The sequence below is a fragment of the Oncorhynchus mykiss genome, chromosome 19, assembly GCF_057628025.1.
Source record: "Oncorhynchus mykiss isolate SJ-2025 chromosome 19, ASM5762802v1, whole genome shotgun sequence".
Classification (NCBI taxonomy): Eukaryota; Metazoa; Chordata; class Actinopteri; order Salmoniformes; family Salmonidae; genus Oncorhynchus; species Oncorhynchus mykiss.
In genome coordinates, this window is record NC_143040.1 from 6,517,501 (window position 1) to 6,544,798 (window position 27,298).

The following is a 27,298-nucleotide window of genomic DNA, read 5'->3' on the forward strand; positions in this document are numbered from 1 at the left end:
AGAGGAGGGTTTACCTTCCATCCCTACAGCATTCTGGGTAATAGCACTACATTATAAACGGTAAAAGATTTATCAACACCAGAGGACAGACAGACGGGAGCCCAGTCTATGGGTTACGCTGTGAGCAGACAGACAGACGGGAGCCCAGTCTATGGGTTACGCTGTGAGCAGACAGACAGACAGGAGCCCAGTCTATGGGTTACGCTGTGAGCAGACAGACAGACGGGAGCCCAGTCTATGGGTTACACTGTGAGCAGACAGACAGACGGGAGCCCAGCCTATGGGTTACGCTGTGAGCAGACAGACAGGAGCCCAGCCTATGGGTTACGCTGTGAGCAGACAGACAGGAGCCCAGCCTATGGGTTACGCTGTGAGCAGACAGACAGACGGGAGCCCAGCCTATGGGTTACACTGTGAGCAGACAGACAGACGGGAGCCCAGTCTATGGGTTACGCTGTGAGCAGACAGACGGGAGCCCAGCCTATGGGTTACGCTGTGAGCAGACAGACAGGAGCCCAGCCTATGGGTTACACTGTGAGCAGACAGACGGGAGCCCAGCCTATGGGTTACACTGTGAGCAGACAGACAGACGGGAGCCCAGTCTATGGGTTACACTGTGAGCAGACAGACAGGAGCCCAGCCTATGGGTTACACTGTGAGCAGACAGACGGGAGCCCAGCCTATGGGTTACACTGTGAGCAGACAGACAGACGGGAGCCCAGTCTATGGGTTACACTGTGAGCAGACAGACGAGAGCCCAGCCTATGGGTTACGCTGTGAGCAGACAGACAGACAGGAGCCCAGCCTATGGGTTACGCTGTGAGCAGACAGACGGGAGCCCAGCCTATGGGTTACACTGTGAGCAGACAGACGGGAGCCCAGTCTATGGGTTACGCTGTGAGCAGACAGACAGACAGGAGCCCAGCCTATGGGTTACGCTGTGAGCAGACAGACAGACGGGAGCCCAGCCTATGGGTTACACTGTGAGCAGACAGACAGACGGGAGCCCAGCCTATGGGTTACACTGTGAGCAGACAGACAGACAGGAGCCCAGCCTATGGGTTACACTGTGAGCAGACAGACGGGAGCCCAGTCTATGGGTTACACTGTGAGCAGACAGACAGACGGGAGCCCAGCCTATGGGTTACACTGTGAGCAGACAGACGGGAGCCCAGCCTATGGGTTACACTGTGAGCAGACAGACAGACAGGAGCCCAGCCTATGGGTTACACTGTGAGCAGACAGACGGGAGCCCAGCCTATGGGTTACGCTGTGAGCAGACAGACGGGAGCCCAGTCTATGGGTTACGCTGTGAGCAGACAGACGGGAGCCCAGCCTATGGGTTACACTGTGAGCAGACAGACAGACGGGAGCCCAGCCTATGGGTTACACTGTGAGCAGACAGACGGGAGCCCAGCCTATGGGTTACACTGTGAGCAGACAGACGGGAGCCCAGCCTATGGGTTACACTGTGAGCAGACAGACGGGAGCCCAGCCTATGGGTTACACTGTGAGCAGACAGACAGACGGGAGCCCAGTCTATGGGTTACGCTGTGAGCAGACAGACGGGAGCCCAGCCTATGGGTTACACTGTGAGCAGACAGACGGGAGCCCAGCCTATGGGTTACACTGTGAGCAGACAGACAGACGGGAGCCCAGTCTATGGGTTACGCTGTGAGCAGACAGACGGGAGCCCAGCCTATGGGTTACACTGTGAGCAGACAGACAGACGGGAGCCCAGTCTATGGGTTACGCTGTGAGCAGACAGACAGACGGGAGCCCAGCCTATGGGTTACGCTGTGAGCAGACAGACGGGAGCCCAGCCTATGGGTTACACTGTGAGCAGACAGACAGACGGGAGCCCAGCCTATGGGTTACACTGTGAGCAGACAGACGGGAGCCCAGCCTATGGGTTACACTGTGAGCAGACAGACGGGAGCCCAGTCTATGGGTTACACTGTGAGCAGACAGACAGACAGGAGCCCAGCCTATGGGTTACACTGTGAGCAGACAGACGGGAGCCCAGCCTATGGGTTACACTGTGAGCAGACAGACGGGAGCCCAGTCTATGGGTTACGCTGTGAGCAGACAGACGGGAGCCCAGCCTATGGGTTACACTGTGAGCAGACAGACAGACGGGAGCCCAGCCTATGGGTTACACTGTGAGCAGACAGACAGACAGGAGCCCAGCCTATGGGTTACGCTGTGAGCAGACAGACAGACGGGAGCCCAGCCTATGGGTTACACTGTGAGCAGACAGACGGGAGCCCAGTCTATGGGTTACACTGTGAGCAGACAGACAGACGGGAGCCCAGCCTATGGGTTACGCTGTGAGCAGACAGACAGACGGGAGCCCAGCCTATGGGTTACGCTGTGAGCAGACAGACGGGAGCCCAGCCTATGGGTTACACTGTGAGCAGACAGACGGTATGAGTGTTTATATAACAGACTAAAGGATGAGTGTTAATATAGACTGTCAGAGTAAAGGATGAGTGTTTATATAACAGACTGTCAGAGTAAAGGATGAGTGTTTATATAACAGACTGTCAGAGTAAAGGATGAGTTCTTTTATAACAGACTGTCAGAGTAAAGGATGAGTGTTAATATAGACTGTCAGAGTAAAGGATGAGTGTTTTTGTAACAAACTGTCAGACTAAAGGATGAGTGTTTTTGTAACAGACTGTCAGACTAAAGGATGAGTGTTTGTATAACAGACTGTCAGACTAAAGGATGAGTTTTTGTAACAGACAGTCAGAGTAAAGGATGAGTGTTTATATAGACTGTCAGACTAAAGGATGAGTGTTTGTATAACAGACTGCCAGACTAAGGATGAGTGTTTTTGTAGCAGACTGTCAGACTAAAGGATGAGTGTCTATATAACATACTGTCAGACTAAAGGATGAGTGTTAATATAGACTGTCAGACTAAAGGATGAGTGTCTATATAACATACTGTCAGACTAAAGGATGAGTGTTAATATAGACTGTCAGACTAAAGGATGAGTGTTTTTGTAGCAGAACAGCGAGAGACTAGACTGCTAGAGGATGGTTCCTGGGTCAAACTACACAGGGAATAGGGTGCCAAGCAGGCAGTAAGGTTGTTGTGATTCAGACTGGCATAGAGATAACTAGGCTTCTTCTCCTGCAAGGATTTCAATAAGGACACACACACACACAAACTCTATAAAGGGTTTAATTAGGGTGGATTTGGCTGTATTCACCCCCTCCAGACTGGATGGGACTAGACATTAGGGAGGGGGGTGGGGCAGTGGGAGCCCCTGCAGACAGACACAGCAGGAGATACCGCTCTGCCTCAGTCTGTCTGGGGTCCTACACCACTTCAGGGAGAACACACAGAAGGGGGAGGGGGCTTGAGAGGGAGGAGAGGAGGGGGTAGGGGTGGAGAGGGAGGGAGGAGAGAGAGGAGGGGGTAGGGGTGGAAAAGGAGAGAGGGAGGAGAGGGTAATGTAGGGAGGAACAGAGAGAGGTGTAGTGCTGGGGTACTAGGCTATGGTAGTGTGGTGTGGGTAGAGGAGGAGAGGGTAACGATAGGGAGGAACAGAGAGAGGTGTAGTGCTGGGGTACTAGGCTATGGTAGTGTGGTGTGGGTAGAGGAGGAGAGGGTAACGGTAGGGAGGAACAGAGAGGGGTGTAGTGCTGGGGTACTAGGCTATGGTAGTGTGGTGTGGGTAGAGGAGGAGAGGGTAACGATAGGGAGGAACAGAGAGAGGTGTAGTGCTGGGGTACTAGGCTATGGTAGTGTGGTGTGGGTAGAGGAGGAGAGGGTAACGGTAGGGAGGAACAGAGAGGAGGTAGAGGAGGAGAGGGTAACAGTAGGGAGGAACAGAGAGGGGTGTAGTGCTGGGGTACTAGGCTATGGTAGTGTGGTGTGGGTAGAGGAGGAGAGGGTAACGGTAGGGAGGAACAGAGAGGGGTGTAGTGCTGAGGTACTAGGCTATGGTAGTGTGGTGTGGGTAGAGGAAGAATCGGTCTACATTCATAATAGATAAAGAATGATATCCCTCTGTTCCTTCACTTCTCTCTCTCCATCAACATCAGCCAACAGAACCTCCAATAACCCAATTAGACGACACTTTCACACAGGAAGTATTACAGTAGAATTACAGTATTTTCCCCAGAGAGAGAGACCTTCAGTTACCATGACAGTGTTACTAATGTGGACTATCAATATCCTCTACAACATAGCAACATGAAAACAGTTGAAGGCCTATTGGCTACTTCACATAGCAACATGAAAACAGTTGATGGCCTATTGGCTACTTCCATAGCAACATGAAAACAGTTGAAGGCCTATTGGCTACTTCCATAGCAACATGAAAACAGTCTGATTAAAGTTGAAGGCCTATTGGCTACTTCACATAGCAACATGAAAACAGTCTGATTAAAGTTGAAGGCCTATTGGCTACTTCCATTGCAACATGAAAACAGTTGAAGGCCTATTGGCTACTTCCATAGCAACATGAAAACAGTCTGATTAAAGTTGAAGGCCTATTGGCTACTTCACATAGCAACATTAAAACAGTTGAAGGCCTATTGGCTACTTCCATAGCAACATGAAAACAGTTGAAGGCCTATTGGCTACTTCCATAGCAACATGAAAACAGTTGAAGGCCTATTGACTACTTCACATAGCAACATGAAAACAGTTGAAGGCCTATTGGCTACTTCACATAGCAACATTAAAACAGTTGAAGGCCTATTGGCTACTTCCATAGCAACATGAAAACAGTTGAAGGCCTATTGGCTACTTCCATAGCAACATGAAAACAGTCTGATTAAAGTTGAAGGCCTATTGGCTACTTCCATAGCAACATGAAAACAGTCTGATTAAAGTTGAAGGCCTATTGGCTACTTCACATAGCAACATGAAAACAGTCTGATTAAAGTTGAAGGCCTATTGGCTACTTCCATAGCAACATGAAAACAGTCTGATTAAAGTTGAAGGCCTATTGGCTACTTCCATAGCAACATGAAAACAGTCTGATTAAAGTTGAAGGCCTATTGGCTACTTCCATAGCAACATTAAAACAGTTGAAGGCCTATTGGCTACTTCCATAGCAACATGAAAACAGTCTGATTAAAGTTGAAGGCCTATTGGCTACTTCACATAGCAACATGAAAACAGTTTGATTAAAGTTGAAGGCCTATTGGCTACTTCCATAGCAACATGAAAACAGTCTGATTAAAGTTGAAGGCCTATTGGCTACTTCCATAGCAACATGAAAACAGTCTGATTAAAGTTGAAGGCCTATTGGCTACTTCCATAGCAACATGAAAACAGTTGAAGGCCTATTGACTACTTCACATAGCAACATGAAAACAGTTGAAGGCCTATTGGCTACTTCACATAGCAACATTAAAACAGTTGAAGGCCTATTGGCTACTTCCATAGCAACATGAAAACAGTCTGATTAAAGTTGAAGGCCTATTGGCTACTTCCATAGCAACATGAAAACAGTCTGATTAAAGTTGAAGGCCTATTGGCTACTTCACATACCAACATGAAAACAGTCTGATTAAAGTTGAAGGCCTATTGGCTACTTCCATAGCAACATGAAAACAGTCTGATTAAAGTTGAAGGCCTATTGGCTACTTCCATAGCAACATGAAAACAGTCTGATTAAAGTTGAAGGCCTATTGGCTACTTCCATAGCAACATTAAAACAGTTGAAGGCCTATTGGCTACTTCCATAGCAACATGAAAACAGTCTGATTAAAGTTGAAGGCCTATTGGCTACTTCACATAGCAACATGAAAACAGTTGAAGGCCTATTGGCCACTTCCATAGCAACATGAAAACAGTTGAAGGCCTATTGGCTACTTCCATAGCAACATGAAAACAGTTGAAGGCCTATTGGCTACTTCCATAGCAACATGAAAACAGTTGAAGGCCTATTGGCTACTTCCATAGCAACATGAAAACAGTTGAAGGCCTATTGGCTACTTCCATAGCAACATGAAAACAGTTGAAGGCCTATTGGCTACTTCACATAGCAACATGAAAACAGTCTGATTAAAGTTGAAGGCCTATTGGCTACTTCCATAGCAACATGAAAACAGTTGAAAGCCTATTGTCTACTTCCATAGCAACATGAAAACAGTTGAAGGCCTATTGGCTACTTCCATAGCAACATTAAAACAGTTGAAGGCCTATTGGCTACTTCCATAGCAACATGAAAACAGTTGAAGGCCTATTGGCTACTTCACATCTCATTAGATGACAACAGCTAATGGGGATCCTAATAAACACATGATCCCATTGACTTCATCAGAGACCGAGCCATTGTGTTCAGGGTAACTAGACTAACCGTCAGGAGATGACTGTGGTCTGCTAACACTATGCAACATAGAACTGTATATAATAGACATGTTGTCTGCTGTCCTCTAATGACAGGCCTGTATCAGGTTACACTAACAACACTATGTAACATAGAATTGTATATAATAGACATGCTGTCCTCTGACCAATGTAAGGGAATACCCCCCTGATTTGGACAAAAACAAATGGCGGTATATTGGCATTGGACAAACCATGTACACGATGGTCAATACCACCCAATTTGGCGTTGATTCATGCAAAGTATATTGCAAATGCCATATGGCAATTGCCAATTGTAACACTTCAAAATTCCAATAGGGGGCGTGTGCGTTCCACCGGGGCATTTCATATTGCAAATGGCACCCAAGTCAACATCCAAAAGCCAAATTTTGAAAAATGACATTTTTTAAAAAAAACTTAAAACCCCTTAAAAAAGTGCTTTCTGGACCTTTTTTCGAAATTCTTTCGAGTTTTTTGTCAATTACACATGTGTAAGAACTGTATGAGTATACTTTTGTCATCATATATATATATTTTTTAAGTACATGCGCATAAGGCATATGTTTTGTCCATTTGCAATATGATTTCATAGGAAGTCAAAAGTCAAAAGTCAAAAATGTCAAAATTTGGTAAAAAACTTCACACATCCTTAAAAAAGTGCTTTCTGGACCTTTTTTCAAAATTCTTTCGATTTTTGTGTCAATTACACATGTATAAGAACTTTATCAACATACTTTAGTCATACTTTATTATCATATATATATATTTTTTTTTACTTGTGCATAAGGCATATGTTTTCTCCATTGGCAATATGATGTCATAGGAAGTCAAAAGTCAAAGTCAAAAGTAACGATTTTCCTCCGTGCAACTGATGATCTAAAATGTGCAACAAAATGTTTTTGATTTTTTTTGTTTATGTTTCCTTACTTTTTCAAAGTCACTGTGCATTTGCAATATGTTTTAATGGGCAGATACCATCACGAATTTGTCATGCTCAAAATTCAAACTTTACTTTGCTCAAACTATACCTTGGTCAACTTGTATTACATATTTCTTTTTGTTTTACTTGTGCATAAGGCATATGTTTTCTCCATTTGCAATATGATGTCATAGGAAGTCAAAAGTCAAAGTCAAAAGTAAATATTTTCCTCCGTGCACCTGGTGATCTGAAATGTGCACCTGGTGACCTGAAATGTGCACCTGGTGATCTAAAATATGCAACTGGTAACCCAAAAAAAAATTTTTGGGATGTTTTTTTGTTTATGTTTCCTTACTTTTTCAAAGTCACTGTCCATTTGCAATATGTTTTAATGGGCAGGTACCATCACGAATTTGTCATGCTCAAAATTCAAACTTTACTTTGCTCAAACTATACCTTGGTCAACTTGTATTACATATTTCTTTTTGTTTTACTTGTGCATAAGGCATATGTTTTCTCCATTTGCAATATGATGTCATAGGAAGTCAAAAGTCAAAGTCAAAAGTAAATATTTTCCTCCGTGCACCTGGTGATCTGAAATGTGCACCTGGTGACCTGAAATGTGCACCTGGTGATCTAAAATATGCAACTGGTAACCCAAAAAAAAATTTTTGGGATGTTTTTTTGTTTATGTTTCCTTACTTTTTCAAAGTCACTGTGCATTTGCAATATGTTTTAATGGGCAGGTACCATCACGAATGTGTCATGCTCAAAATTCAAACTTTACTTTGCTCAAACTATACCTTGATCAACTTGTATTACATATTTCTTTTTGTTTTACTTGTGCATAAGGCATATGTTTTCTCCATTTGCAATATGATGTCATAGGAAGTCAAAAGTCAAAGTCAAAAGTAAATATTTTCCTCCGTGCACCTGGTGATCTGAAATGTGCACCTGGTGACCTGAAATGTGCACCTGGTGATCTAAAATATGCAACTGGTAACCCCAAAAAAAAATGTTGGGATGTTTTTTTGTTTATGTTTCCTTACTTTTTCAAAGTCACTGTCCATTTGCAATATGTTTTAATGGGCAGGTACCATCACGAATTTGTCATGCTCAAAATTCAAGCTTGTGATCTAAAATATGCAGCTGGTTACCCAACATTTTTTGGGATGTTTTTTTGTTTATGTTTCCTTACTTTTTCAAAGTCACTGTGCATTTGGAATATGTTTTAATGGGCAGGTACCATCACGAATTTGTCATGCTCAAAATATTTTAGATTTATTTTTTTTTGTTTCTTACTTTTTCAAAGTCACTGTGCATTTGGAATATGTTTTAATGGGCAGGTACCATCACGAATTTGTTTATCGAATTTGTTTATGTTTCCTTACTTTTTCAAAGTCACTGTGCATTTGCAATATGTTTCAATGGGCAGGTACCATCACGAATTTGTCATGCTCAAAATTTTTTAGATGTATTTTTTTTTGTTTCTTACTTTTTCAAAGTCACTGTGCATTTGGAATATGTTTTAATGGGCAGGTACCATCACGAATTTGTTTATCGAATTTGTTTATGTTTCCTTACTTTTTCAAAGTCACTGTGCATTTGCAATATGGTTCAATGGGCAGGTACCATCACGAATTTGTCATGCTCAAAATTTTTTAGATGTATTTTTTTTTGTTTCCTTACTTTTTCAAAGTCACTGTGCATTTGGAATATGTTTTAATGGGCAGGTACCATCACGAATTTGTTTATCGAATTTGTTTATGTTTCCTTACTTTTTCAAAGTCACTGTGCATTTGCAATATGTTTCAATGGGCAGGTACCATCACGAATTTGTCATGCTCAAAATTTTTTAGATGTATTTTTTTTTGTTTCTTACTTTTTCAAAGTCACTGTGCATTTGGAATATGTTTTAATGGGCAGGTACCATCACGAATTTGTTTATCGAATTTGTTTATGTTTCCTTACTTTTTCAAAGTCACTGTGCATTTGCAATATGTTTCAATGGGCAGGTACCATCACGAATTTGTCATGCTCAAAATTTTTTAGATGTATTTTTTTTTGTTTCCTTACTTTTTCAAAGTCACTGTGCATTTGGAATATGTTTTAATGGGCAGGTACCATCACGAATTTGTTTATCGAATTTGTTTATGTTTCCTTACTTTTTCAAAGTCACTGTGCATTTGCAATATGTTTCAATGGGCAGGTACCATCACGAATTTGTCATGCTCAAAAAATTTTAGATGTATTTTTTTTTGTTTCTTACTTTTTCAAAGTCACTGTGCATTTGGAATATGTTTTAATGGGCAGGTACCATCACGAATTTGTTTATCGAATTTGTTTATGTTTCCTTACTTTTTCAAAGTCACTGTGCATTTGCAATATGTTTCAATGGGCAGGTACCATCACGAATTTGTCATGCTCAAAAATTTTTAGATGTATTTTTTTTTGTTTCCTTACTTTTTCAAAGTCACTGTGCATTTGGAATATGTTTTAATGGGCAGGTACCATCACGAATTTGTTTATTGAATTTGTTTATGTTTCCTTACTTTTTCAAAGTCACTGTGCATTTGCAATATGTTTCAATGGGCAGGTACCATCACGAATTTGTCATGCTCAAAATTTTTTAGATTAATTTTTTTTGTTTCCTTACTTTTTCAAAGTCACTGTGCATTTGGAATATGTTTTAATGGGCAGGTACCATCACGAATTTGTTTATCGAATTTGTTTATGTTTCCTTACTTTTTCAAAGTCACTGTGCATTTGCAATATGTTTCAATGGGCAGGTACCATCACGAATTTGTCATGCTCAAAATTTTTTAGATGTATTTTTTTTTGTTTCCTTACTTTTTCAAAGTCACTGTGCATTTGGAATATGTTTTAATGGGCAGGTACCATCACGAATTTGTTTATCGAATTTGTTTATGTTTCCTTACTTTTTCAAAGTCACTGTGCATTTGCAATATGTTTCAATGGGCAGGTACCATCACGAATTTGTCATGCTCAAAATTTTTTAGATGTATTTTTTTTTGTTTCCTTACTTTTTCAAAGTCACTGTGCATTTGGAATATGTTTTAATGGGCAGGTACCATCACGAATTTGTTTATCGAATTTGTTTATGCTTCCTTACTTTTTCAAAGTCACTGTGCATTTGCAATATGTTTCAATGGGCAGGTACCATCACGAATTTGTCATGCTCAAAAAATTTTAGATGTATTTTTTTTTGTTTCTTACTTTTTCAAAGTCACTGTGCATTTGGAATATGTTTTAATGGGCAGGTACCATCACGAATTTGTTTATCGAATTTGTTTATGTTTCCTTACTTTTTCAAAGTCACTGTGCATTTGCAATATGTTTCAATGGGCAGGTACCATCACGAATTTGTCATGCTCAAAAATTTTTAGATGTATTTTTTTTTGTTTCCTTACTTTTTCAAAGTCACTGTGCATTTGGAATATGTTTTAATGGGCAGGTACCATCACGAATTTGTTTATCGAATTTGTTTATGTTTCCTTACTTTTTCAAAGTCACTGTGCATTTGCAATATGTTTCAATGGGCAGGTACCATCACGAATTTGTCATGCTCAAAAAATTTTAGATGTATTTTTTTTGGTTTCTTACTTTTTCAAAGTCACTGTGCATTTGGAATATGTTTTAATGGGCAGGTACCATCACGAATTTGTTTATTGAATTTGTTTATGTTTCCTTACTTTTTCAAAGTCACTGTGCATTTGCAATATGTTTCAATGGGCAGGTACCATCACGAATTTGTCATGCTCAAAATTTTTTGGATTAATTTTTTTTGTTTCCTTACTTTTTCAAAGTCACTGTGCATTTGGAATATGTTTTAATGGGCAGGTACCATCACGAATTTGTTTATCGAATTTGTTTATGTTTCCTTACTTTTTCAAAGTCACTGTGCATTTGCAATATGTTTCAATGGGCAGGTACCATCACGAATTTGTCATGCTCAAAAAATTTTAGATGTATTTTTTTTGGTTTCTTACTTTTTCAAAGTCACTGTGCATTTGGAATATGTTTTAATGGGCAGGTACCATCACGAATTTGTTTATTGAATTTGTTTATGTTTCCTTACTTTTTCAAAGTCACTGTGCATTTGCAATATGTTTCAATGGGCAGGTACCATCACGAATTTGTCATGCTCAAAATTTTTTAGATGAATTTTTTTTGTTTCCTTACTTTTTCAAAGTCACTGTGCATTTGGAATATGTTTTAATGGGCAGGTACCATCACGAATTTGTTTATTGAATTTGTTTATGTTTCCTTACTTTTTCAAAGTCACTGTGCATTTGCAATATGTTTCAATGGGCAGGTACCATCACGAATTTGTCATGCTCAAAAAATTTTAGATGTATTTTTTTTTGTTTCTTACCTTTTCAAAGTCACTGTGCATTTGGAATATGTTTTAATGGGCAGGTACCATCACAAATTTGTTTATCGAATTTGTTTATGTTTCCTTACTTTTTCAAAGTCACTGTGCATTTGCAATATGTTTCAATGGGCAGGTACCATCACGAATTTGTCATGCTCAAAAAATTTTAGATGTATTTTTTTTTGTTTCTTACTTTTTCAAAGTCACTGTGCATTTGGAATATGTTTTAATGGGCAGGTACCATCACGAATTTGTTTATCGAATTTGTTTATGTTTCCTTACTTTTTCAAAGTCACTGTGCATTTGCAATATGTTTCAATGGGCAGGTACCATCACGAATTTGTCATGCTCAAAAAATTTTAGATGTATTTTTTTTTGTTTCTTACTTTTTCAAAGTCACTGTGCATTTGGAATATGTTTTAATGGGCAGGTACCATCACGAATTTGTTTATCGAATTTGTTTATGTTTCCTTACTTTTTCAAAGTCACTGTGCATTTGCAATATGTTTCAATGGGCAGGTACCATCACGAATTTGTTTATCGAATTTGTTTATGTTTCCTTACTTTTTCAAAGTCACTGTGCATTTGCAATATGTTTTAATGGGCAGGTACCATCACGAATTTGTTTATCGAATTTGTTTATGTTTCCTTACTTTTTCAAAGTCACTGTGCATTTGCAATATGTTTCAATGGGCAGGTACCATCACGAATTTGTCATGCTCAAAATTTTTTAGATGTATTTTTTTTTGTTTCCTTACTTTTTCAAAGTCACTGTGCATTTGGAATATGTTTCAATGGGCAGGTACCATCACGAATTTGTCATGCTCAAAAAATTTTAGATGTATTTTTTTTTTTCTTACTTTTTCAAAGTCACTGTGCATTTGCAATATGTTTTAATGGGCAGGTACCATCACGAATTTGTCATGCTATAAAAATCCTGCAGGAATGTGAAATTGACTGGCCCGATGAACTCGGGATGGCTTTGCAGTGATTCTGGGTCATCTCAATCGCTCGTTTGGGTTGATTTCAGAATGTCGCTTTTGGTGATGTTTTTTCACTATAGAATCATATTGCAAATGTACAAGAGTCAAGTGGACAAGAGTCCATCAGTCAATTAGATATCATTCTGACCACCAAACTGATACAAACTGACACCAAACCCACTTTTTCCAACTCGTTTAGTAGCCAATTATTACATACTTCAGAGCTGGCCCAAAATTCACAACGCCTTCGGTACAAACCATAAAAAAACCATAAAACACGTAGTTACGTTCTAGCTGCGGGTCCATTTCTTATGTTATGTGTTGGCCTAGCTGAGGCGACCCCGAATCCCAAGTTTCGTCTCGATAGGTCATTTGGTGTCCGAGAAAAACCCTAATTGGTGCTGAAAATCCACTATTTTCCATGACTTGCTACGGGGTCCTTGAATGAGATATCGGACAGAAACGTTGGGGTCTGTCTATATGGGCCGAGACGTTCGCAATGCACCTAGTCTTGCGACTCTGGGACATTTCTAAATGTCGTCATTTTCGTGATGCAAAAATGAATTGAAGTTATTTCAAATGTACGAGGCTGTTTCTCGGTCCGAGAACCTTCTAGAGCCACGTAACTCACCACGCACCATCTACGGGAGGTCTAGAACAGGTTTCTAAAGTTTCGGAACTCTAGGTCCGACGGTTCTTTTTTAGCTCCAACAAAGCTAACTATTGGAGCCACTGTCTGTCTCTACGCACCCCAATACGTCCCTCCATCCAAGTTGTGTTTTAGTGCAATTTTTTTTCCTTTGATTTTTTTGGGGAAAAATGACTGATTTACAGTTCATGGGGGTTGCCTAATCACACATATGAAGTTTTGGACAGATCAGACTTTTTTAACCCTTCGAAACAGCCCCTGAGACACCAATTATGGCACTTCCGGTTGGCACAGGAAGTTATAAATCAACACATATCCTCATTGGGGTATGCTGTTACAGAATCCTGAGTTTTAAGTCCTTACGTTAAGAATTGACTGATCTACACAGGGTTGAATGCACTATGTCTATCAAACTGCATGCAATGTATGGGTAAACACTTTTAGGGGCATTTTAACCACTTCCGGTTGGTCCAGGAAGCTTAGAATCAACACAGGTAGACCTCATAGTGGCCTGATGGACTGGTACCGAAGACAGGTTCATACGCCATTCATAACCCACATAGGCCTCAGGTTGAAATTAGGGGTGCAGGCAATGTATTCCTATGGGGAGAGATGACACTGTAATCTGTGAGATCAAAAAACACTGTTTTACTGTGAAGGGTTAATGCCACACGGTCAAGGTTAGGCTTGTTGAGATCGGGAGGACCTTAGGAACATTCAAGTGGTGGAATTTTTCTTCTCACCCTAACGGTTCTCTCACTGTCACTCAAAAGCAAATGACATTGTGGTGCAGGCTTCATTTTGGGCCTTCTATTCTAATGGTTGCTGCGCCTAGACCGAGCGAGCTACGGTCAAGCGGGATAGCTCGTTGAACTCAGAACAGTCTGGAGACTATGGTGATGCCATTTTTTGTGTTGATTTCAGAATGCCATTTTGGTGATGGTCCCTCTCCGTTTAAACATATTGCAAATGTACAAAAGTCAACTAGCAAGTCAGTGTCCATCAGTCAATTAGATGTCATTATGACACCAAATGGATATCAATTGACACCAAACCCACTTTTTCCTACTCATTTAGTAGCCAACTATCACATATGTCAGAGCAGGCCCATAATTCACAGCGCCTCTAGTTGAAAACATAATAAAAAGGTAAAACACATAGTTACGTTCTAGCTGCGGGTCCAGTTCGGACATTATGTGAAGTCCTATGTGAGGCGACCCCGAATCCCGAGTTTCGGCTCGATAGGTCATTTGGTGTCCGAGAAAAACCCTAATTGGTGCTGAAAATCCACTTATTTCCATGCCTTGCTACGGGGTCCTTGAACGAGCTATCGGACAGAAACTTTGGGGTCCGTCTCTATGGGCCGAGCCGGTTTCAACGCACCTAGCCTTGCGTCTCTGAGACTTTTCTAAACGTCGTCATTTTCGTGATGCAAAAATGAATTGAAGTTATTGCGAATGTACGAGGCTGTTTCTCGGTCCGAGAACCATCTAGAGCCACGTAACTCGCCACGCACCATGGCCCGGAGGTCTAGAACAGGTTTCTAAAGTTTCGGAACTCTAGGTCCGACCGTTCTTTTTTAGCTCCAACAAAGCTAACTATTGCGGCCACTGTCTGTCTCTACGCACCCCAATACGTCCCTCCATCCAAGTTGTGTTTTAGTGCAATTTTTTTTTCCTTTGATTTTTTTGGGGAAAAATGACTGATTTACAGTTCATGGGGGTTGCCTAATCACATATATGAAGTTTTGGACAGATCTGACTTTTTTAACCCTTCGAAACAGCCCCTGAGACACCAATTATGGCACTTCCGGTTGGCACAGGAAGCTATAAATCACCACATGTCTTGATTGACATGGCCACTTACAGAATCCCGAGTTTTAAGTCTTTACGTTAAGAATTGACTGATCTACACAGGGTTGAATGCACTATGTCTATCAAACTGCATGCAATGTATGGGTAAACACTTTTAGGGTGATTTGAACCACTTCCGGTTGGTCCAGGAAGCTTAGAATCAACACAGGTAGACCTCATAGTGGCCTGATGGACTGGTACCGAAGACAGGTTCATACGGCATTCATAACCCACATAGGCCTCAGGTTGAATTTTGTGGTGCAGGCAATGTATTCCTATGGGGAGAGATGACACTGTAATCTGTGAGATCAAAAAACCCTGTTTTACTGTGAAGGGTTAATGCCACACGGTCAAGGTTAGGCTTGTTCAGATCGGGAGGACCTTAGGAACATTCCTATGGTGGAATTTTTCTTCTCACCCTAACGGTTCTCTCACTGTCACTCAAAAGCAAATGACATTGTGGGGCAGGCTTCATTTTGGGCCTAATATTCTAATGGTTGCTGCGCCTAGACCGAGCGAGCTACGGTCAAGCGGGATAGCTCGTTGAACTCAGCACAGTCTGGAGACTATGGTGATGCCATTTTTTGTGTTGATTTCAGAATGCCATTTTGGTGATGGTCCCTCTCTGTTTAAACATATTGCAAATGTACAAAAGTCAACTAGCAAGTCAGTGTCCATCAGTCAATTAGATGTCATTATGACACCAAACCCACTGTTTCCTACTCATTTAGATGCCAACTATCATATATGTCAGAGCAGTCCCATAATTCACAGCGCCTCTAGTTTAAAACATAATAAAAAGGTAAAACACATAGTTACGTTCTAGCTGCGGGTCCAGTTCGGACATTATGCGAAGTCCTATGTGAGGCGACCCCGAATCCCGAGTTTCGGCTCGATAGGTCATTTGGTGTCCGAGAAAAACCCTAATTGGTGCTGAAAATCCACTTATTTCCATGCCTTGCTACGGGGTCCTTGAACGAGCTATCGGACAGAAACTTTGGGGTCCGTCTCTATGGGCCGAGCCGGTTTCAACGCACCTAGCCTTGCGTCTCTGAGACTTTTCTAAACGTCGTCATTTTCGTGATGCAAAAATGAATTGAAGTTATTGCGAATGTACGAGGCTGTTTCTCGGTCCGAGAACCATCTAGAGCCACGTAACTCGTCACGCACCATGGCCCGGAGGTCTAGAACAGGTTTCTAAAGTTTCGGAACTCTAGGTCCGACCGTTCTTTTTTAGCTCGAACAAAGCTAACTATTGCGGCCACTGTCTGTCTCTACGCACCCCAATACGTCCCTCCATCCAAGTTGTGTTTTAGTGCAATTTTTTTTTCCTTTGATTTTTTTTGGGAAAAATGACTGATTTACAGTTCATGGGGGTTGCCTAATCACATATATGAAGTTTTGGACAGATCTGAATTTTTTAACCCTTCGAAACAGCCCCTGAGACACCAATTATGGCACTTCCGGTTGGCACAGGAAGCTATAAGTCACCACATATCCTCATTGGGGTATGCTGTTACAGAATCCTGAGTTTTAAGTCCTTACGTTAAGAATTGACTGATCTACACAGGGTTGAATGCACTATGTCTATCAAACTGCATGCAGTGTATGGGTAAACACTTTTAGGGGCATTTGAACCACTTCCGGTTGGTCCAGGAAGCTTAGAATCGACACAGGTAGACCTCATAGTGGCCCGATGGACTGGTACCGAAGACAGGTTCATACGGCATTCATAACCCACATAGGCCTCAGGTTGAAATTAGGGGTGCAGGCAATGTATTCCTATGGGGAGAGATGAAACTGTAATCTGTGAGATCAAAAAACCCTGTTTTACTGTGAAGGGTTAATGCCACACGGTCAAGGTTAGGCTTGTTGAGATCGGGAGGACCTTAGGAACATTCATGTGGTGGAATTTTTCTTCTCACCCTAACGGTTCTCTCACTGTCACTCAAAAGCAAATGACATTGTGGGGCAGGCTTCATTTTGGGCCTACTATTCTAATGGTCGGTTATTGTGTTATTTCAGAAAATCATAGAAAATCACAGAAATGTCGCAGAGCTCCGCAGCACACTTTAAAAAGATTCGTATGAACACCCTGCAACTGGATCTGTAACCGTTGAAAAAAAAAAACGCCTATTTGTGACCATCACCAATTTGTCATTGTTCCGTTTCTCTTAAATGACGATAGATAAATGGCTGGTTCTTTTTTTATTGACACCGGAGGCTCCTTGGCTTTGACCCGAAGTGGAAAAATAATTTCTCTACTTCCATTTTAAGCCTTTAATCCCAGAAAAATGGCCGTAGCTCAAAAACCGTCGAGGCCTAGACGCCATCCCGTTCGGGGCCAACTGCCCCTTGAGCCAAACCTACGCTCGCCAAGTTTCGGCTTCGAAATATTTTCAGTTTTTGAGATAAGGCCCCGTCGCGATTCGTGATGTTTTGCCAAATTGCCATATGATTCCGTATGCCATCTGGTGGGAGTGTCCGGGACGGCGGAAAAACGGTCCGAAACTTGTTTTTTTTTTTAAACGGGAACCGAAAGTCCGACAAAGTTCATTCGACGACTTCCCGGTAGGTCCGGCCCTACCGCACGGCCCGACGCCGACCGCGAATTTTACAAACGATTTCGGACGTCGGGTAAGGGACCGTACATTTGCAATATGGACTTTCTCACTGATCATACACGAAATGCCGAAATGTTCCCTTAAGGTATGACAGGCCTGCATCATGTTATACTAACAACACTATGTAACATAGAACTGTATATAATAGACATGCTGTCCTCTGACTAATGACAGGCCTGTATCAGGTTACACTAACAACACTATGTAACATATAACTGTATATAATAGACATGCTGTCCTCTGACTAATGACAGGCCTGTATCAGATTACACTAACAACACTATGCAACATAGAACTGTATATAATAGACATGCTGTCTGCTGTCCTCTGACTAATGACAGGCCTGTATCAGGTTACACTAACAACACTATGTAACATAGAATTGTATATAATAGACATGCTGTCCTCTGACCAATGACAGGCCTGCATCATGTTATACTAACAACACTATGTAACATAGAACTGTATATAATAGACATGCTGTCCTCTGACTAATGACAGGCCTGTATCAGGTTACACTAACAACACTATGTAACATAGAACTGTATATAATAGACATGCTGTCCTCTGACTAATGACAGGCCTGTATCAGATTACACTAACAACACTATGTAACACAGAACTCTATATAATAGACATGCTGTCCTCTGACAGGCCTGTATCAGGTTACACTAACAACACTATGTAACACAGAACTCTATATAATAGACATGCTGTCCTCTGACAGGCCTGTATCAGGTTACACTAACAACACTATGTAACACAGAACTCTATATAATAGACATGCTGTCCTCTGACAGGCCTGTATCAGGTTACACTAACAACACTATGTAACATAGAACTGTATATAATAGACATGCTGTCCTCTGACTAATGACAGGCCTGTATCAGGTTACACTAACACTATGTAACATAGAACTGTATATAATAGACATGCTGTCCTCTGACTAATGACAGGCCTGTATCAGGTTACACTAACAACACTATGTAACATAGAACTGTATATAATAGACATGCTGTCCTCTGACTAATGACAGGCCTGTATCAGATTACACTAACAACACTATGTAACACAGAACTCTATATAATAGACATGCTGTCCTCTGACAGGCCTGTATCAGGTTACACTAACAACACTATGTAACACAGAACTCTATATAATAGACATGCTGTCCTCTGACAGGCCTGTATCAGGTTACACTAACAACACTATGTAACACAGAACTCTATATAATAGACATGCTGTCCTCTGACAGGCCTGTATCAGGTTACACTAACAACACTATGTAACACAGAACTCTATATAATAGACATGCTGTCCTCTGACAGGCCTGTATCAGGTTACACTAACAACACTATGTAACATAGAACTCTATATAATAGACATGCTGTCCTCTGACAGGCCTGTATCAGTTTACACTAACAACACTATGTAACATAGAACTGTATATAATAGACATGCTGTCCTCTGACTAATGACAGGCCTGTATCAGGTTACACTAACAACACTATGTAACATAGAACTGTATATAATAGACATGCTGTCCTCTGACTAATGACAGGCCTGTATCAGTTTACACTAACAACACTATGTAACATAGAACTGTATATAATAGACATGCTGTCCTCTGACTAATGACAGGCCTGTATCAGGTTACACTAACAACACTACGTAACATACTGTGAGTCAGTCATCAGTCAACAGTCATCAGTAAAGCTACTCAGAGCAGATGATGACAGTGGGCTCGAACACAGGAGAGGAGAGGTGGAATGACTCACTGCTAAACACACACACACACACACACACACACACACACACACACACACACACATCTGATAACAATAGCCTAGTCGGTCACACACATATTTAACGAGCAAAAGGTGGAATGCGGAACAGAACAGTGAAACTCATCGCACACATTCTATCTGAACTAGAGAAGGTTCAGACAGACAGACAGACAGACAGACAGACAGACAGACAGACAGACAGACAGACAGACAGACAGACAGACAGACAGACAGACAGACAGACAACTAATCAAACCAGGTTACACTCTAACAATGTTTCAGGGTAGGAGGTTAGACACTAACAATGTTTCAGGGTAGGAGGTTAGATACTAACAGTGTTTCAGGGTAGGAGGTTAGACACTAACAGTGTTTCAGGGTTGGAGGTTAGACACTAACAGTGTTTCAGGGTTGGAGGTTAGACACTAACAGTGTTTCAGGGTTGGAGGTTAGACACTAACAGTGTTTCAGGGTTGGAGGTTAGATACTAACAGTGTTTCAGGGTAGGAGGTTAGACACTAACAGTGTTTCAGGGTTGGAGGTTAGATACTAACAGTGTTTCAGGGTTGGAGGTTAGACACTAACAGTGTTTCAGGGTTGGAGGTTAGACACTAACAGTGTTTCAGGGTTGGAGGTTAGACACTAACAGTGTTTCAGGGTAGGAGGTTAGACACTAACAGTGTTTCAGGGTAGGAGGTTAGATACTAACAGTGTTTCAGGGTTGGAGGTTAGACACTAACAGTGTTTCAGGGTAGGAGGTTAGACACTAACAGTGTTTCAGGGTTGGAGGTTAGATACTAACAGTGTTTCAGGGTAGGAGGTTAGACACTAACAGTGTTTCAGGGTTGGAGGTTAGATACTAACAGTGTTTCAGGGTTGGAGGTTAGACACTAACAGTGTTTCAGGGTTGGAGGTTAGATACTAACAGTGTTTCAGGGTAGGAGGTTAGACACTAACAGTGTTTCAGGGTAGGAGGTTAGACACTAACAGTGTTTCAGGGTAGGAGGTTAGACACTAACAGTGTTTCAGGGTAGGAGGTTAGATACTAACAGTGTTTCAGGGTAGGAGGTTAGACACTAACAGTGTTTCAGGGTAGGAGGTTAGACACTAACAGTGTTTCAGGGTTGGAGGTTAGACACTAACAGTGTTTCAGGGTTGGTTAGACACTAACAGTGTTTCAGGGTAGGAGGTTAGACACTAACAGTGTTTCAGGGTAGGAGGTTAGACACTAACAGTGTTTCAGGGTAGGAGGTTAGACACTAACAGTGTTTCAGGGTAGGAGGTTAGACACTAACAGTGTTTCAGGGTAGGAGGTTAGATACTAACAGTGTTTCAGGGTAGGAGGTTAGACACTAACAGTGTTTCAGGGTAGGAGGTTAGATACTAACAGTGTTTCAGGGTTGGAGGTTAGACACTAACAGTGTTTCAGGGTTGGAGGTTAGATACTAACAGTGTTTCAGGGTTGGAGGTTAGACACTAACAGTGTTTCAGGGTTGGAGGTTAGATACTAACAGTGTTTCAGGGTAGGAGGTTAGACACTAACAGTGTTTCAGGGTAGGAGGTTAGACACTAACAGTGTTTCAGGGTAGGAGGTTAGACACTAACAGTGTTTCAGGGTAGGAGGTTAGATACTAACAGTGTTTCAGGGTAGGAGGTTAGACACTAACAGTGTTTCAGGGTAGGAGGTTAGATACTAACAGTGTTTCAGGGTAGGAGGTTAGACACTAACAGTGTTTCAGGGTAGGAGGTTAGACACTAACAGTGTTTCAGGGTTGGAGGTTAGACACTAACAGTGTTTCAGGGTTGGTTAGACACTAACAGTGTTTCAGGGTAGGAGGTTAGACACTAACAGTGTTTCAGGGTAGGAGGTTAGACACTAACAGTGTTTCAGGGTAGGAGGTTAGACACTAACAGTGTTTCAGGGTAGGAGGTTAGACACTAACAGTGTTTCAGGGTAGGAGGTTAGATACTAACAGTGTTTCAGGGTAGGAGGTTAGACACTAACAGTGTTTCAGGGTAGGAGGTTAGATACTAACAGTGTTTCAGGGTTGGAGGTTAGACACTAACAGTGTTTCAGGGTTGGAGGTTAGATACTAACAGTGTTTCAGGGTTGGAGGTTAGATACTAACAGTGTTTCAGGGTTGGAGGTTAGATACTAACAGTGTTTCAGGGTTGGAGGTTAGATACTAACAGTGTTTCAGGGTTGGAGGTTAGACACTAACAGTGTTTCAGGGTTGGAGTGTCTGTAGAGCAGTACTCAGGACAAGCCCCATTTCCTCTCAGTCTCTCTCTGGTTCACTCAACCAAACTGGGTCAGTCTCACTGCTCCTGGCGTGTGTGTGTGGTGTGTGGTGTGTGGGTGTGTGTGTGTGTAAGCAGGAAGGCGCTATGCTCCCCAGGAGGTTGTGTCCTGATGGAGTAAGTGTTTACTGTGTTTAGAGGTTCTGTCTGTCTCCCTCCAGGTCACAGTACCAGAACTCTGTGTTTAGAGGTTCTGTCTGTCTCCCTCCAGGTCACAGCACCAGAACTCTGTGTATATAGGTTCTGTCTCCCTCCAGGTCACAGTACCAGAACTCTGTGTATAGAGGTTCTCTCTCCCTCCAGGTCACAGTACCAGAACTCTGTGTATAGAGGTTCTGTCTCCCTCCAGGTCACAGTACCAGAACTCTGTGTATAGAGGTTCTGTCTCCCTCCAGGTCACAGTACCAGAACTCTGTGTATAGAGGTTCTCTCTCCCTCCAGGTCACAGTACCAGAACTCTGAGTTGAGGCTCTATAAAGGCTGTCTTTATAGACTGCGGGTCTGAAGGACAGAAGAACATCCTGAACACCAGCAGCCCTCTCAAACCTCTGCAGGCACAAACCAACCATGACTTCCTCTATCATTTCTCTCCCAGGTGAAACAACATGGACCGTCTCAACACCAGCAGCCCTCTCAAACCTCTCCAGGAACAAACCAACCATGACTTCCTCTATCATTTCTCTCCCAGGTGAAACAACATGGACCGTCTCAACACCACCTCTCTCCCGTGGCTCCCTGACGCCGCCCCGCTGTCCCAGGTCTCCCTGCAGGTTCAAGAGGTGTACCCGTTCCACGACGGCTGGAACATAGCGTGCTTCGTCATCCTCCTCCTCTTCATCATCACAGTAGTCTCGCTGGCAGCTCTGGCCTTCCTCTACGAGCTGCTGGACTGTGGCTGCTGTGTCAAGGTGAGACTAGGCCTGTTACTATACTATAGCTGTTCCAGGGTTAGACCAGGCCTGTTACTATACTGTAGCTGTTCCAGGTTCAGACCAGGTTACTATACTGTAGCTGTTCCAGGGTTAGACCAGGCCTGTTACTTTACTGTAGCTGTTCCAGGGTTAGACCAGGCCTGTTACTATACTGTAGCTGTTCCAGGGTTAGACCAGGCCTGTTACTATACTGTAGCTGTTCCAGGGTTAGACCAGGCCCGTTACTATACTGTAGCTGTTCCAGGGTTAGACCAGGCCTGTTACTATACTGTAGCTGTTCCAGGGTTAGACCAGGCCTGTTAATATACTGTAGCTGTTCCAGGGTTAGACCAGGCCTGTTAATATACTGTAGCTGTTCCAGGGTGAGACCAGGCCTGTTACTATACTGTAGCTGTTCCAGGGTTAGACCAGGTTACTATACTGTAGCTGTTCCAGGGTTAGACCAGGCCTGTTACTATACTGTAGCTGTTCCAGGGTTAGACCAGGCCTGTTACTATACTGTAGCTGTTCCAGGGTGAGACCAGGCCTGTTACTATACTATAGCTGTTCCAGGTTTAGACCAGGCCTGTTACTATACTGTAGCTGTTCCAGGGTTAGACCAGGCCTGTTACTATACTGTAGCTGTTCCAGGGTGAGACCAGGCCTGTTACTATACTGTAGCTGTTCCAGGGTTACCTGGATCTAACCTAAACCCATTGTAATAACCCAAATCTAACCTAAACCCATTGTAATTACCTGGATCTAACCTAAACCCATTGTAATTACCTGGATCTAACCTAAACCCATTGTAATTACCTGGATCTAACCTAAACCCATTGTAATTACCTGGATCTAACCTAAACCCATTGTAATCACCTGGATCTAACCTAAACCCATTGTAATCACCTGGATCTAACCTAAACCCATTGTAATCACCTGGATCTAACCTAAACCCATTGTAATTACCTGGATCTAACCTAAACCCATTGTAATCACCTGGATCTAACCTAAACCCATTGTAATCACCTGGATCTAACCTAAACCCATTGTAATCACCTGGATCTAACCTAAACCCATTGTAATCACCTGGATCTAACCTAAACCCATTGTAATCACCTGGATCTAACCTAAACCCATTGTAATCACCTGGATCTAACCTAAACCCATTGTAATCACCTGGATCTAACCTAAACCCATTGTAATCACCTGGATCTAACCTAAACCCATTGTAATTACCTGGATCTAACCTAAACCCATTGTAATTACCTGGATCTAACCTAAACCCATTGTAATCACCTGGATGTAACCTAAACCCATTGTAATCACCTGGATCTAACCTAAACCCATTGTAATCACCTGGATCTAACCTAAACCCATTGTAATCACCTGGATCTAACCTAAACCCATTGTAATTACCTGGATCTAACCTAAACCCATTGTAATTACCTGGATCTAACCTAAACCCATTGTAATCACCTGGATCTAACCTAAACCCATTGTAATCACCTGGATCTAACCTAAACCCATTGTAATCACCTGGATCTAACCTAAACCCATTGTAATCACCTGGATCTAACCTAAACCCATTGTAATCACCTGGGTCTAACCTAAACCCATTGTAATCACCTGGATCTAACCTAAACCCATTGTAATCACCTGGATCTAACCTAAACCCATTGTAATCACCTGGATCTAACCTAAACCCATTGTAATCACCTGGATCTAACCTAAACCCATTGTAATCACCTGGATCTAACCTAAACCCATTGTAATCACCTGGATCTAACCTAAACCCATTGTAATCACCTGGATCTAACCTAAACCCATTGTAATCACCTGGATCTAACCTAAACCCATTGTAATCACCTGGATCTAACCTAAACCCATTGTAATCACCTGGATCTAACCTAAACCCATTGTAATTACCTGGATCTAACCTAAACCCATTGTAATCACCTGGATCTAACCTAAACCCATTGTAATTACCTGGATCTAACCTAAACCCATTGTAATCACCTGGATCTAACCTAAACCCATTGTAATCACCTGGATCTAACCTAAACCCATTGTAATTACCTGGATCTAACCTAAACCCATTGTAATTACCTGGATCTAACCTAAACCCATTGTAATCACCTGGATCTAACCTAAACCCATTGTAATCACCTGGATCTAACCTAAACCCATTGTAATCACCTGGATCTAACCTAAACTCTGTGTTGTTGTATCTGTCGAACTGCTTTGCTTTATCTTGGCCAGGTCGCAATTGTAAATGAGAACTTGTTCTCAACTTGCCTACCTGGTTAAATAAAGGTAAAATAAAAATAAATAAACCCATTGTAATTACCTGGATCTAACCTAAACCCATTGTAATCACCTGGATCTAACCTAAACCCATTGTAATCACCTGGATCTAACCTAAACCCATTGTAATCACCTGGATCTAACCTAAACCCATTGTAATCACCTGGATCTAACCTAAACCCATTGTAATCACCTGGATCTAACCTAAACCCATTGTAATCACCTGGATCTAACCTAAACCCATTGTAATCACCTGGATCTAACCTAAACCCATTGTAATCACCTGGATCTAACCTAAACCCATTGTAATCACCTGGATCTAACCTAAACCCATTGTAATCACCTGGATCTAACCTAAACCCATTGTAATCACCTGGATCTAACCTAAACCCATTGTAATCACCTGGATCTAACCTAAACCCATTGTAATCACCTGGATCTAACCTAAACCCATTGTAATCACCTGGATCTAACCTAAACCCATTGTAATCACCTGGATCTAACCTAAACCCATTGTAATCACCTGGATCTAACCTAAACCCATTGTAATTACCTGGATCTAACCTAAACCCATTGTAATCACCTGGATCTAACCTAAACCCATTGTAATTACCTGGATCTAACCTAAACCCATTGTAATCACCTGGATCTAACCTAAACCCATTGTAATCACCTGGATCTAACCTAAACCCATTGTAATCACCTGGATCTAACCTAAACCCATTGTAATCACCTGGATCTAACCTAAACCCATTGTAATTACCTGGATCTAACCTAAACCCATTGTAATTACCTGGATCTAACCTAAACCCATTGTAATTACCTGGATCTAACCTAAACCCATTGTAATCACCTGGATCTAACCTAAACCCATTGTAATCACCTGGATCTAACCTAAACCCATTTTAATCACCGAAACCATGGTTTTCCTTCTCATGCAGGGGAAGACCCATCGTGACCTGATGGAGGAGCAAGGTCCCTTCCAGAACATGGTGGAGAAGATCCACAGTCCCACGGGGTCACAAACCGAGGTGGTGTAAAGGGGGTTAAAGGGGTTGTTGCCACGGTGACCAGGGCCAAGCAGGAAGTTAGGTCATGATCGTTGACCCTGAATCTGAACCCGAGACTGACTGCGCTGTGTGCTCACAGTTTGAGAACAGTGAGGCTGCACCTTCGTATGTGTGAGATTGTGTGTGTGTGTGTGTGTGTCCCTGCTCCCGTGTGTGTGTGTGTGTAACGGTGGTGTTATCTAATCGAAGCACGTCAGCAGGGAAGGCAAGAGAGAAGAAGAGCTCTCCTTGCCAAGTCCAGGGTTTTAACAAGTCTATTGGATGCTTAGCATCTTCATCCATCACCACATTGTAAGTACAAGACATACCATTCGAGACAGCTAAAGACACAGGAGATCCACAATGATAGCCAACCCTCTAGGACCCTACAGAGCAAGGAAGTCACCCAAAGTCAACGACCAAGATGACCAAGGTGATCAAGATGACCAAGATGATCAAGATGCACCAAGGTGACCAAGATGCACCAAGATGACCAAAAATAGTAATTATGTTAAAAAGCAGCTTTTGTGTGTTGGAATGGTGTGGGCGTGTACTGGTTATTAGAAATATGAATGGAGCAGACCGCTGATTGGACCATCTCATCCGGCTCAGGATGATGACCTCATCCTCTTTGAGGAAATAACAAGCATTTTTTAAATGGTCTGTTTGAGATCCAAGTTTGAGGTGGGGGGTTTTAAGTGTTTTTTTCCCCCTCCAATTTATGATTTGACCAGAAATACGAGTATGGGATTAATAAAAAACATTACGAGTTAAGCTAACTTTTAAAGTTAATATTCTGTTATCCCTGGACAGTTACTTTAAAATGTCACCAAAAGACCCAGCTACCACAGAAGTCGTCCCACATTTTAATGTAATTTTACAGATGGTTTTTTATTCCCTAATGTTTCGACTGCCATTGTAGTTGAAGTCCTCATCCATTTGACAAAAACGGTTCACAACTTGCTGTGTCGTAATGATGTAATCAACATGTTGCCTGTGATGATGTCACCACTCACCAACATATTTTAAACCACAGCCAAGTGGCCATGATACTACTCTCTCTTGAAGGGGGGGGGGGGGGGGGCGCACCTGTACACACACCGATGTAAATAAAATAACCTACTTGCATTGAGCACAAGGTATCATTTCACTTGCCTAAAATGATGAGAAATAAACAATTATCAC

At 42.1% G+C, this 27,298-nt stretch overlaps 2 protein-coding genes across 5 annotated transcripts in view; one reads left to right on the forward strand and one right to left on the reverse strand.

Moving 5' to 3' along the window:
* gtf2e2 (general transcription factor IIE, polypeptide 2, beta) overlaps positions 1-27,298 on the reverse strand; it is a 46,824-nt gene that overhangs the window by 15,012 nt on the left and 4,514 nt on the right. The gene's annotated exons all lie outside the window — the stretch shown is intronic.
* LOC118948980 (small integral membrane protein 18-like) overlaps positions 1-27,298 on the forward strand; it is a 27,968-nt gene extending 670 nt beyond the window's left edge. The window contains exons 2-3 of the mRNA XM_036973623.2: positions 22,538-22,757; positions 26,006-27,298. Of these exons, the coding sequence (XP_036829518.1) occupies positions 22,548-22,757; positions 26,006-26,104 (309 nt within the window). The 5' untranslated portion in view covers positions 22,538-22,547 and the 3' untranslated portion in view covers positions 26,105-27,298. The remainder of the gene's footprint in view (positions 1-22,537; positions 22,758-26,005) is intronic.